Below are 14,587 nucleotides of genomic sequence, written 5' to 3'. Positions count from 1 at the left end.
AGACAACAAGGTGCAGAGCTGGATGAACACAGCAGGCCAAGCAGCATTGTAGGAGCAGTAAGGCTGACGTTTCGGGCCTAGACCCTTCATCAGAAAATCTACTGCTCCTACGATGCTGCTTGGCCTGCTGTGTTCATCCAGCTCTGCACCTTGTTGTCTCTTGATATAAACCATTATGGGTATTAATTATAGCGTACTTCTGGGATGCCTTACCCAGTCGCTATTGCAGGTAGGCATGGCTCATATCCAGCTTGGTAAAGGATAGCACCCCCCACCCCCCTCTCCACCGCCAACTTTGCGTACAGCTCTCTATGCAAGGAATTGAGTATTTATCCAGCTGCGAAAAGCAGTTTACTGTTTGCTTAAAATCCCCACAATGACGAACTGAGCCGTCAGGCTTCACATATGGTACAACCATTGCTGCCCATTCTGCAGACTGCACTGGTTTGATCATTCCTTTGGTCTCCAACTCCCTGATTTCTGCCTCTACTTTTGCCCCCAAGACAGATAGCACTGACAAAATCGCAGAATTGCTTCCTGGTCAACATGTAAAGTGGCTTTGGCCTTTTGATAGTCCCCAGTCCTTCCTGAAATACTTCTGGGGATTTCACTAGGACTTTACTGAGGCAGCTGTTTTCTAATTGAAAAATGTTGAGCCAATCCAGATGAATCTCTCCCAACCAATACTGTCCCAATAGGCCTGGGTCCAAGCCTTTTACCACCATTAGTGGTAACTGCACCAACTGCCTCTCATAGGAGGCTGGAATCGAAGTTGTGCCCTTAATCCTATGTGTATGTTCTTGGTCTCGTTGACGTCTTGTGAAAACTTAAGTCTTGGAGTCGTGACCGAATCTTGTTAAAGGCGGATTCTGCAATCACCAATGTAGCTGCGCCAGCATCGGCCTCCATAAAAAAAACTGGGTGACTATTTAACCAAACATTAATTTCTTTTTTCAGTTCTGATTTGAATGTCACTAAGCAATTTAGTTGTTCCAACCCACATGTCGGGGGATTTTTCAGGGTGTGCATCTCCTGGGTACCGGCCTACGGGTTTTCTTACTCCATTCAGGTCATGTAGGATTCCTATGCTGTCTTGAATCCATGTACCTGTAAAAACTACAGTGGCTTGCCAGCCCAGATCCTGAGGCACTTTTTAGCTACTTGGATGAGGCTTGGCTTTGTGGGGTTCTGCGGTGGGCTGGCCTAGGGACCCTCTGCTCAGGATATGCCCTGCATGAGGCTCTGCGATTGCCTAGACTCAATTGGAGTTCCACCATTTCATTCGGAGACGTGAGGAAGTCCACTTCCATTGGGATGCCCTGTCGCTCCCATGCTCCACTTGCCTCATTTTCTAATGATAATGCCAGTTGTGGCGCCTGTTTGAAGTCCAGTTGGGCTTCAGTTAGTATGCGCTTCTACATGGCTATGTCATTAATCCGACGTACCAAACAGTCTGTCAGCATCTCATTCAATGTTAACCCAAAAATATGGCCTCTGCCAGTCATTTCAATGTCGTAATATTCCTTGATCAACTTTGTCCACTGTTGGAAGGTTTTAGTGCCTCTGGGAAAGTTAAGCCCCTTTTATAGCCAAGAATGCTGCAGGTCCGCAAGCAGTCAGAAGGATTACTCGTTGCTTTTCATCTACCCCAACGTCATTTGCCCGGGGGGGGGAAACAAAAAGAAACTCATTCTTTCCACACACTGGGCCCAGTCTTTGACAGCAGGATCAAATGAGCCAAGCTTTCCAAATAAAGGCATGATGCCAAAAGTGCTTATCCCAACTCCACGATGACTGTTGCAAGCGAATGTTCTTTAGGCACATCCTGATTCTGTTCTCCACCACCCCGCTCCCCCCCAACAACTGAAGTAACTGCACAAAGGCCAGTATCCCATCACCAAGTCACCCTTTATCTACTTATACACAGTACACGGTCTTTGGCCAGCCAGCTCAGAGTCAGTTGCCTAAACTGAGATGATTCTAGTCTGGTTATATTGGTCAGCCAGGGCTTTCCTGATTGACCCAGGTTAACAATTCCAATCAATGGCTTCTTGGTCAATGAGGTCAACCTGGTTCCTATCACTACATACCCCATCAGTTGCTATATGTGGTGGCTCTTAACCAATAAGCCAGAGATTTTAAGTTGTGAATTAGTTGCCCTATGCATCCCTGCAAGCAAGTGAAAGTATCTGGAAAAGATGCAGCCCTTGACAAGCCAAAAGGGCCATCCCAGTGACTCCCTGTGGACGGGATCCATTTGCTTTCCCTGTGTGCGTGTGTGTGTGTGTGTGTGTGTGTGTGTGTGTGTGTGTGTGTAACTAGAATGTATTTTTGCAATAATTATTAACTAATTATTTGTCCAGAATTCTGTTCTGTGTTTTGTCAACCTGGGTGTAACTCAGTGAATTGAGGAATTGTGCGTACTTTTATGAAGTCTTTAACTTTTGTGATGACACCAGAAAGACCAGGGTTTCATTTCCAGTGCATTATCCAAGTGAGGCGTAATGGTCTCTGATCTTTAGTTGGACCTAACATGACTATGGATGAATCAATACGCTTTACTCCACAGATTATAGTCCAGAAAAATGGAAGTATGTGATCTCTTATAGACTGTACTCATTGGATCTTTCCGACTGGCAAGATGTATTCATGCACACTCTTTTCTGCCAGCTCATCTATATTCCAACTATTCTAACATGTAATCTCCTACACCATGAGATTTTGTTTTCCCAACAACTTTTGATGTCATCTTATGCCTTTTGGAAATCAAAGTAAAGTACATCTACTAACTTCCCTTTATCCACTGCACACATTACTCCTTTAAGGAAATCTAATAAATGGACTAAATCTGATTTCCCATTCACAAAACCATGCTGGCCCTTCCTGAATTTTACCCTGTGTTTCTAAGTGCGCAGTTGTAACCCTCTTGATGATTAATCTTAATACTCATCACTTGACAGACATCAAACTAGCTGGCCTGTAGGTTTCTGTTTTCGGTTTCTCTGCCTACTTATTCCCTACTTCCTACTTTCTAGTACAATGAAGCTTTTTCTGAACCTAGAGAATTTTGGGAAATTAACATTAATACATCTTCTGGCAAAAATACATCAAATAAAGACTAGGTATGTTCTGCTATTCTGTCTAGCACTTTTCCCATGACTCATCTCACTGTGCGCATAATGGTTGCTTGATTTACAATGTAATAGTGATTATGCTTCTTAAGTAACGTGTTGACTTTGAAATAATTTTTTGTTTGGTACAATATCAAACATTTAATTAACTTGGAAGATTTTAAAGCTGTCCATATATTAATACGTGTTCTTTCTGGTTATGGTGTAAATTTCATGTCCTCCTTTATATCAAAAAAAATTTTAAAAAATAGTTATTAACTATTCTGTCCGAACACGACTGTGTATGTAATTTGTGCTGATGTTATTTTTGTTGTATTTTCAGCCATGAAGTTATATTTCCAAATCCTCATGCTACTTTGGTGCTTTGTGGATATATCAAAGGCTGCCAAAATTGTGGTTGTGCCGCCGATTATGTTTGAAAGCCATCTCTACATTTTCAAGACTCTCGCTAAAGCTTTGCATGAGCATGGACATGATACTGTGTTTGCAGTGTCGGAAGGTAGAGAAATCCATTCCTCAAATTACTTTAGATTGCTGCGGTATCCTGGCTTCTTCAATAGCACAACGGCAGATGAATTTTTGCAATCTAAGATGCGGAACATATTCTCAGGAAGACTAACGGCACTAGAACTCTTTGACATTCTGGAGCATTACTCCAAGAACTGTGACATCATGGTTGGCAGTCAGAGTTTCATCGCACAGCTCAAAGAGGAAAAGTTTGACTTGCTTTTGGTGGACCCAAATGAAATGTGTGGCTTTGTCATTGCTCATCTTCTGGAAGTGAAGTATGCTGTCTTTTCAACTGGTCTCTGGTACCCAACAGAAGTTGGTGCTCCAACACCATTAGCCTACGTACCAGAGTTCAACTCTCTCCTTACAGACCGGATGAATTTATTTCAACGAATTACAAATATTGCAGTATATTTGGTGTCACGTTTTGGTGTGAATTTTCTGTTCTTGCCAAAATATGAGCGAATTATGCTGAAATATAAAATTGAGCCTGAACGCTCCATGTACGATTTAATACAGGGTTCCAGCTTATGGATGCTTTGCACGGATGTAGCACTGGAGTTTCCTCGACCGACTTTGCCCAATGTTGTGTATGTGGGAGGAATTTTGACTAAACCTGCAAGCCTTCTACCAGAAGTAAGGTTTGCTTGTTTTTCGCACAGCCCGAGGGCTCTGTTACTTGTAGTATCGTGGTAATGGCAGAATGTGATCCTTGAAGGCTCCAGATAATGAGCAAAATAATGAGAATAAAAGACAATGTTAGGAATAGAAGGCAAAGGTTTGTGCCAAAATAGAATGTAAAACTCAATTTTGATGTATTTATACTCCAAAGGAATGGAGCTTCAGAGCCTTTTTGTGACTACATCACTGGAATTAGTTTTTAAAATAAGTTATTAGTTTAGTGTAATAATGTAGAATGAATAGGTGGCTGGAATTTGAAGAATTGCTTTTTTTTTGTACGTTGAGGGTTGTATTCTAAAATCTATGTTGTAATTTTGGATGTTTTTTCACTAATTGGCTTCTAGACATAGTTTTTCGGCTGTTATAAGGCTCTCAAGATGATATGGATATCACTGAGCAGAATAGTGAAAATATAAGGGAATACTTGATAGGGTACAAAGCATTTTAAAGATCTTGCTGAAATGTTGTTTAATTATTTCATTTTAAAGGTGAAATGATAATTTCATTTTAACTGTTGCATCAATTTATCAATTTTCAACATATGAATGAGTCTCTATTGTGTAAAATGTTTCATGGGTTATCATCCATCAAGTTGCCCCATCGCCTCATCTCCAGAACTGAGTTGAAATAGAAGTTTGCTTTTTGAAAAGCAATAGCCATTTTGTTTTATTGCTGCATCAATCACATGCTCACGGAACTGTTAATTTTCAATCCCAAATTGCATGGATTGTTGTTTAACATGAGTTATTTTATATTTTTAAATATTACTAATACACATCAGGGGGTAATTTCAGTTGCTATTTTAGCTTCTGCAGCACTTTAATATTCTCAAGGGCTTTGTGCTCATTCCTATGGATGGAATGCAGATGATGCCAATTGTTTGTTGTCTTGGTGTTGGCAAAAGGTCTGTTATTCACTTTCCCATTGCTCCCTCTGACCAATGAGTAGATATAAATTCTGTATGCAGTTGTTTTGCATTGGCTGCATTCTGTCTTTCTCATCTGTTCCAAAATGGGACATTGCTGAATATAGTCCCATAAATTTAACAATGACTGTACTATGATTGTAAATCTGAGACAAAAAATCTCTTATGGAAATCAATTGAGATAGGTAAAGTTGCTTTTCAAGAAAGAGCCCACAGTCCACTTGAGACACCAACAAGAGGACTAAATTTTTTTAAGCTTTGTAACAATTGAAGGAGAATGACCTGTAAGCTCCTCGAAAAGCAGAATTTCGTAGAAGTATTTAAAGGATCAGCAATATATGTAACATCTAGCACAAAAAGGTGTGGAAGGAAAAAGCAGAATTTTAAGTGTTATACAAGTTTTTATATTTGGACCTTTTTTCATATTAATTTATGGGATGCTGACATTACTGATAGCCGACATTTGTTGCTTATTTTTAATTTAACCTTGAAGATGGTTGAGCGTTTTCTCCTTAAGCTGCTATGATCTGTATGACCTAAGTGTACACACAATAGTTTTAGTGTTTCAAGATTTTTATCCAGTGACAATGAAGGAGCACTGATATTTTCCTATCAGGATGGTTTCCTTGCAGGGATTCTTGTCAGGCAATGGTTATCCCATGTGACTGCATCTCTCATCCTCCTTAGCTATATTGTTGGGAGTTTGGAATGTGTTTCTTAACAAATGTTGAAATGTTGTAGTGGTGCACACTGTGGCTATAATGAAACCGAGTGTGAATTTTAAGGTGGTAATGCCAGCTAAGTTCACTACTTTGTTCTAAGTGGTGTTGACCTCTTTTTGAGTGATATTCAGAGCTGCACTTACACTGCACTGAAGTGCTGGCTGTTGGCATCCATGAGAATGAAAATGTTCATAAGCTGCCACTTCCTATCAATTATTTAACCACCACCATTCAAGATGAGTCATAGCAGGACTTCAGAATTTTGTTCATAGAATTGTTTAGCTCTGTGGACCTAATCTATCTATCTACTTCTGCTTAACATTCATGCATAGGTCAACGCCACAATTCTTGTGCATGGCTGGTGCTTCTGGGATGCCCCTTTTATAATCATTGTCAAACTAAAGTTGACTCCTAACGTGATGCCATGGTAGAGTGAAGGATAAATCCGGCTTGATGGGCCATGATTTATCTTTTTTATTTAAAATGTGCTGGTCTTTCACTGAAATATAAGTAAACAAACTGCAGATTTTGTTTTAACGATAAAATATAAGTTGTGTATTTCTTATTTCTTGTAATATATTCCAAACCAAATGATATAAATCTAACAGTTGAAAGATTTCAAAACACTGAGCAAAACAAAATCCCATCTATTCCCACAACACCATTACTTTTACATTTGATGAAAAGCTAGAAAAATGTCTCTTCCTTATCAGATCTCAAAGTTTTACTTAGCAGACAGGAACTGAAGAAAAGCAGTTGACCTCTGGTCTTTGCACTGGAAGTCCAAGCAACTGACATCTTAGATTTTCCCAGTCTTATAATAACTTGCAAAGTTGTAACCAAATACTCTTGATCTAGTTGTTTCACAAATTAACTATTTTTTTCCCCTGAGGTAACTTTTCTTTTTATTCCCTTAACTGTTGAGAACAATCTCCTTGCCAGGAGAAACTCTTCCTGCATCTGACTCTAGTCAGGTCTCCTTCAAACCTTCCAAAAATGTTCCAATCTCTGGATTCTTTTTCAAACTGAGATCAATCCTTGACTTATTCAAAAGCCAGCTAATATCTTTCGATGTTTTCTCTGTCCTGTCATAAAACTCACAGAATAACCAAAATTCCAATAACAATTCAGAAGACACAAATTTAAAATTATTTTTCTGAAATGCCTGACCTAGTTGATTTTAAACCCTTTCTCAAAACTAAACGAACTTGCATATGTCACTAGTTTTAAAATCCAAAGTCTTTCACCTGTTATCACTGTTGATTATCTTGGATAATTTTAAAAGCTTCTCTGTTTAAAAAAAAATTGGATTTTTTTAGTCTTGCATAATGGAATTGTTTGCTTCAAATGCAACATGGTGTTACCCCATGTATTCTATAGCTTATACCTTCACTTGACATTCTGATTTTGTCTTGAAGTTGCAAAATTTGACAATAGAAAGTGAAAGACTGTTTAGCATAAATCTTTCTACATTTTGATTCAGTCCATTACTTGTACTTTTCCAATGTGGCAGGATTCTGCTATTGTGCTTCTAGCAATGCTCAATTATGAATTGGCTAATAATGCTTTGTAAGCTACAAATATAATTTAAAATCTTTTAATTAGAATTGCAAAGATGTTTTGTGAAGGCTTAGTAAAATAACCTTAGAGGTTTTCCCATGTCTAGTGACACATGTGGCATAAAAGCTTTGAGCTTCTGGGTTTTTATTGCTTGCTTTTACTTGAACAAGTTGTTAGATTGTTGGAGCTTCTCGATTTGACAGGGCGTGACTCTGCAGGTGGGCATCACTAACCATGAGATTCTCCTGTGCTTACTGCCTGTCAGATATCAGAAAGATTTGCACATTGATGATCAAATTGTTTGGCTTTGTTATGAATACACCTTTCACAAAGTCCCAGTGGGATGTGAACCTAGGGTTTCTTGTTCAGACCTAGGGATCTGACCACCATATCACAACACACTTGGTTGCTTTTAGAAAGAAAATAATAATAATGACTAGGTTTTAATGTTGATTTTTAAGAATTGTTAGCATATGATGAGTGCTGAGATAGCTGAATCTCATGTGCATTCTGAAGAAAGTATGTAACAATTTTGTTTTGGACTTGTGTTCTTTCTTTAAAATAATTTTACGCTAGTTTATTTTATTCGTTCACAAGATGAGGGCAACACTGGCTAGGCAGCATTTGTTGCCCATCCCTAATTGCATAGAGGACTGTTAAGAGTCAACCAAATTGCTGTGGGTCTGGAGTCACATGTAGGCCAGACCAGATAAGGATGGCCGATTTCCTTCCCTAAAGGACGTTAGTGAACCAGATATACTTTTCCTGACAATCGGCAATGGGTTCATGGTCATCATTAGACTCTTAATTCCAGATTATTATTGAATTCGATTCCACCATCAGCCATGGCAGGATTCGAACTTGGGTCCCCAGAAGATCTGGGGTCTGGGTCTATGGATGAACAGTCCAGCAATAATACCACTAAGCTTCCTCTTTTAAAAGCACTTCTCCAGGAATTTTAGTTTTTGCTGGAACGGTCATTCCGGCAGTGAATGCCATTAATTATGCTTTGTCCTTGCCCTTCTGCAATTATTTCTTTGGTCAAGTTTCCGGATGTCCAAGTTAATAACGGGAAAGGAGAAAATGGTCATTAAAACAAGGTGATCATTTAAATTAATTGTATGTTTTGAAAAACACAACAATAATTATTATTTAATGAAGGAAGAAAACTTGCAGTCAATAAGATTTATTTTGCCTTTCAAAAGATATTTACACTGGACTGGAGAAGTCTGTGCTTTGCCTGGAGAGTTTATTCTGATCTGGGGTAAGTACAGGGACTTCACACACTGACTTACAGGGGATTTTCCTATAAAGTGTGTTCCAGCAACGCAAATGGCTATAAACGTGATTGACAAATAGGGGAACGCTATTTCTAAAACGCAAACTTGTGTTGGTTGTAATGCAGTTCCATCAGGTGGGTATCTTGCTGTCAGGAACCCTTTGCTGGTGTTATCTAGAGTGTACTTATACAATGTTGTGATTCTGAGAGTCCCAGAGAAATTCTCTCTCTCAGCTTTCATTAAAACAGAAAAGTAAGAATCTAGCATGTCTGTTATCAGGAAAATTCGGGTGTAGGGGACAGTGAAAAACAGCATATCTAACGTACCTTGAAAGGAAACATTGTGAAGCACAGGACCAGAGTACAACAGGAGGCTCCAGCAGCCTTTTTAAGTAATTAATCAGATCACGGTTGACTTGTTTCAACTTGATTTTCCTACTTTTGCTCCATATCCCTCGCTACCCTTGTGGTGTGCTGATAAGATCGCTGAAGGAGTCTGAGTTACTATGGCAACATACACACATGTCACAGTCTGGAACTATGGATGGTGGTGGTAGAGTCTCCAATGTTCTTTTAGTCACACGGCTGACCAGGAATGTCTCCCAATCTTACAGTCTGCTACTGGTAGTGTTGCAAAATTTGCCAGTGATACTCTATCTTTATAGTCACATTGTGGACACACCTTCCCTGGCCATTAAGTTCTGACGCAGGACTTGAACCTAGATCATCTTGCATACAAAAGCGTACACCTTTCACAACCTTAGGATGTTACAAAGAGCTTGACAGCTACTGAAATATTTTTGAAGTGCAGTCATTGTAGAAAATACAGCAACTGATTTTCATACGACACTCTGCCACAAGCAATATCATGATAATGACCAGACAATCTGTCATTGTATGCTGACTAAGGGGTAAGTATTGACCAGGATATGTGGGTAACTGTCCTGCACTTTTTTGGAAATAGTGAGGACAGTTGTGTCGATCAGAGAAGGGACTACAAAGCCGCTGTCTCAGTTGGTCCAACCTGTCTGAACAGCTGCTGATAGTAGTGCTATCCTTTGTATTGCACTTTTTTTGGTGCTCAGCCCCTAACCCCACTTTTCCCACAGGCCCAGTTATTTATACAGCGCGATATTCTATAACGTGATGTTGCGCAGGAATGCAACTATCACGTTATTGCAGAACCCCCTGTATTTGGACAGTGAGTCTTGGTGGAATACCAAGCAACTTCTGAGGGAGTAGGACATTTTGGATGTTAAACACAGAAATCAGAAAGGTAAATGTGTATGTCCAGTACCCAAAATTGTCAGATCTCCTGGTGAAAAGGCAGCACAGCTGTTCTGTTTATTTCTTCAGTATAATTCAGTGCAGTATTGTTGTTATATTTGAATTTTAGTTAATGTACTTGCACTGGTGATTTGTTAAAGCGGTAACTTTTAGAAAAACTAAGATTGGATAGGAGATTTGTGTTTCGTAACTTGGGAAATTATTTGCTTAAGAATTGCTTGCAGTGGCACTAAGAGCATTTCATAGTCTTGTAGATATTCCAGAAAAGGCAGGTTATGGAGTTCACTTGGTTGGATTGCAGGAAACATTTCTGTCTCAAATGTTTGCATTGGGTCTTTTTTTTTAAATGAAACAGTGTGTCTTGCTACCAGTTAGTGTCAGCCTGTGCCTGGTTCAATAGTTACAGCTGTTTATTCATCAACTGCTCACTGTTCTAGCAGTAGTTAGAGTTGAATAACTGCACCCTGTAGTAAGCGTTATCAGCTAGGATAAAATTTTAAGCCCGGTTTTGTTTAGTGATTTGGTCTGAAATGCTTTTGGTCAAGCGTAAATGTCTGTACATGCAGGAAATGCTTAATAAAAGGCATTTGTTTCAAGCAGGGGCAATTATTTTCTGCTTTTAGTTAAAGTTGCCTTTTTTTTGTGGGAAGTATTGGTGAATTTTTGGGTTCACTAATGTACAAAGCTACTTTTCAAAGCTACCAGTCACCCTTCTGCTGCTTGGTTTTGTTGTTGACTTCAGACTAAAATGTGAGCAGGTGCATCAGAAGTGAATGAATTAAAGTATGCCAGCTTTTGAATATAGTACAGGAAATACATTTAAATGTTGCAATGGCAAATTATAAAATCAATTGGAAGCTGGAATTACATGGGTGCACATCACAAGAAAACACTTGGTGATGAAATTGTATTTTAAAACCCACTAATACACTAATAACATACTACCCATTGCCAATAAGACTTTATGGAACTCAAATTTCTCACTGGTTTACTCTAAGCATCTTTGTTAAAAAATGGGTAGTGTTACTTGCACCCCAAATTTCTTTTAAATGTATCGTGTTTTTCACTCAGTCTCAAAATTGCAATAATTAAAAAGTTGCATTCTTCTACTTTAATAGCACATAATAGGCTTTTTTGAAACCAGCTATATGTATCTGGCCCAGCCACAATTTTAATTTTCTAAATCTTGAATTTAGAAGATTTGTACAAAATCACTTCCTCTGATTTCTGCATATTCCACAAGCATGACCTTTTGGTTAGTCCTCACTTTAGACCATAAAAACATAGGAAATGGAGTAGCCATTTGGCCCCTTGAACCCGCTCTGCTATTTGACAGGATCATGGCCGATCTGATACTCATTGTGTCCACTTTCCTGCCCTTTCCTTGTAACCCTTGATTCACCTGCTGATCGTCAAAATTGTAGCTTTTCTCTATACAGTGGTAGTTTTACTAGTGTTGACTCAGACTTAAAAGGTTTACAGCCTAAGAAAAACAACCCTGGCATACCCAATCTTACCTCCATAGCACCAATCTTCCAGACCAGGTCACCTCTTCAAGTCCTGGTAAATCTCCTCTGTATGTCTCTAGTGCAATGACATCCTTCCTATAATTGTGGTGTACTGCTTTAGTTATGGCCTAACCAGCACCAGTATAGTTCCAACATAATCTCCTCGCTGTTGCACTTTCTGTCTCAGTTAATAAGAATAAGTATACCGTGTGCTGCCTTAACCAGCTAATCTACTTGCCCTGCTATTTCAGGAATCTGGACATGAACACACAGGTTCCCCTGATCTTCAGTACTCTCCAGTACGCACTTGTCATTCATACTGCCTTGTTAGCACTCCTTGAGTACATCATTACATGCTTTTTTTCTGAGTTGAATTCTATTTGCCATGCTTTGCCTGCATGAGTAGTAGTTTGCTGTCTTCACTATTTACCACCTTACCAATATTTATGCTGTCTGTGAACTTCTTGATCATGCAAGTCCAAATCATTAATGTATACCACTAGCAGCAAGAACCTTGCAGAGCCCCATTACAAGTACTTCCGGTCATAGAAACGTTCTCCTGCAATAACCTGCTTCCTATCTCTCAACAGATTTTGAATTTGTGCCGCTTTGCTTTGATTTCCACGGCTCATTCTTTCTTAACCAGTTTGCAATGAGGGACCCTATCAAAAGCTTGCTAAAGTCCATGTAGACCATGTTACCTGCATTAACTTCTGGTCGCATCCTTTTTTCTTTTAAATACAATTGTCAAATGTGACCTTCCCTTAACAAATCCGTTCTGACTTGAATTACCAGTGTCTCTCCAAGTGCAGATATAGTTTGTCCCTCAGAATTCTTTCTCATAACTTCTCTATCACTGAGATTGGACTGATTTTGTTTCCTGTCCTATTCCTTTTTCCCTTTGTTAGTAATGTGATAACATTAGTAGTCCACCAGTGCTCTGACACTGCATACGTGGCCAGAGAGAATTTGAAAATTACTGCTGGGGCTCCAAGTATTTCCTCCTTTGCCTCCCTCACTGTTATCGTTCCTCCTTTTTATTGTATGTTGGTATATTTTTGTTCTGAGGTAATGGTTACAGGTACCGTTAACCATTTAACTTCATAGTTGATGACCCTGCGTGACATGGGCAAGAAGAGGAGTTAATTTAACATTGAGTCTCTTGGATCTGAAAGTTACCCTTCAGATGAGAAGCTTATAGAATTAGAATGGAAGATTAAAGTGCGAAATGTTGACACATCAGTGAATGCATTTTCTTGAGAAACTGAGCAATACAAGATTGATTGTCAAATTATTTAATAGCCAGTTATGGCTCTGAAGAACTTTTTTTTTTTTAAACCTTTACCTTATTCTTTTTCTGATTTTAATCAAAATCAAAACATTTACCAGTTGAGTCCATTTTGTAGCCTGAAGCAGCCAAGTTCATTTTGGTTTTTGTTCAAGTAATGAATTCATAAATGTTGATGCATTTGCTTATTCATATTCTATTTATCCCTGTTAAAGATGCTTTATGTCAAGCTATTTTTAATGTTATGCAAATTTTCAGACGTGAGGGAAATTTAAATTTCCCAATTTCAGATGCAAAAGAATTTACTAATGTCATTGATTTGTTATGATGTAAACATCACAAACATTTTCTTTTCATTGTCACAGAGTTAGTATAAATCGAAGCACTAGCAGTTAACTCTATTTTTTTGCCATTTGTAGAACTGTTATCCTTTTCAACACAACGCCAAGTATATACAGTGAAGATAGTCCATTGAATTTTATTTATTCCCAGCTGGTCTAGTGATTATTTGTCTCATCCAGTGTTCAATACCTTGTGTCTTTTAGTTAGTTCATTAGTTCTAGTGATTGCTGTTATGAATTCAAAGTAGACAAGATTTTACTTATCATTATTTCAGAATTCAATTTGATATTGTCTGTACGCTGTTTCAGAAGTAAAAAAAAATGAATTTGAGATGAAATTTCTGTAGAACCTAGACTCCAACCTCTCCCCCGCAGAACGTGCAGCCCTCCGCTCCCTCCGCTCCAATCTAACCTCACCATAAAACCCACGGACAAGGGAGGCACAGTTGTAGTATGGCGCACTGACCTCCACATCGCTGAGGCCAGACGCCAACTCTCTGACACCATCTCCTACCGCCCCCTTGATCATGACCCCACCCCCAAGCACCAAACGATCATCTCCCAAACAATCCACAACCTCATCACCTCAGGTGACCTCCCACCCACGGCCTCCAACCTCATCGTTCCCCAACCCCGCACCGCCCGTTTCTATCTCCTTCCCAAAATCCACAAACCTGACTGCCCTTGTCGACCCATTGTCTCTGCCTGCTCCTGCCCCACCGACCTTATCTCCACCTATCTCGACTCTATTTTCTCCCCCTTGGTCCAGGAACTCGCTACCTACGTCCGTGACACCACCCACGCCCTCCACCTCCTCCAGAACTTCCAATTCCCTGGTCCCCAACACCTCATCTTTACTATGGACGTCCAGTCCCTATACACCTGCATTCCCCATACAGATGGCTGAAAGGCCCTCCGCTTCTTCCTGTCCCGCAGGCCCGACCAGTCCCCCTCCACTGACCCCCTCATCCGCTTAGCCGAACTCGTCCTCACCCTCAACAACTTCTCTTTCAATTCCTCCCACTTCCTACAGACAAAGGGGGTGGCCATGGGTACCCACATGGGCCCAAGCTATGCCTGCCTCTTTGTAGGTTACGTAGAACAATCCCTCTTCCGTACCTACACTGGCCCTAAACCCCACCTCTTCCTCCGTTACATTGATGACTGCATCGGCGCCGCCTCGTGCTCCCACGAGGAGCTCGAACAGTTCATCCACTTCCCCAACACCTTCCGCCCCAACCTTAAGTTTACCTGGACCATCTGTAACACCTCTCTCACCTTCCTGGACCTCTCTGTCTCCATCTTGGGCAACCACCTAGAAACCGATATCCATTTCAAGCCCACCGACTCCCACA

General features: G+C 39.9%; 2 protein-coding genes across 2 annotated transcripts in view; both read left to right on the top strand.

The window, feature by feature from the left end:
* The window catches only part of LOC109928744 (ankyrin-2-like), a 909,810-nt gene that overhangs the window by 131,813 nt on the left and 763,410 nt on the right, over positions 1 to 14,587 (top strand). The window lies entirely within an intron of this gene.
* On the top strand, positions 3,456 to 4,337 carry ugt8 (UDP glycosyltransferase 8). The gene has a single exon (XM_048599074.1). It carries the CDS (start codon positions 3,456 to 3,458, stop codon positions 4,335 to 4,337), a length of 882 nt encoding a protein of 293 aa, XP_048455031.1.

Source organism: Rhincodon typus, chromosome 1 (genome assembly GCF_021869965.1).
Source record: "Rhincodon typus isolate 14 chromosome 1, sRhiTyp1.1, whole genome shotgun sequence".
Taxonomy (NCBI): Eukaryota; Metazoa; Chordata; class Chondrichthyes; order Orectolobiformes; family Rhincodontidae; genus Rhincodon; species Rhincodon typus.
Note: the sequence above shows the minus strand (reverse complement) of the source record. Positions and strands in the feature narration are given on the sequence as shown.

Coding starts and splice junctions, on each gene's coding strand:
- ugt8 (XM_048599074.1), top strand. CDS start 3,456: ATGAAGTTATATTTCCAAATCCTCATGCTACTTTGGTGCTTTGTGGAT.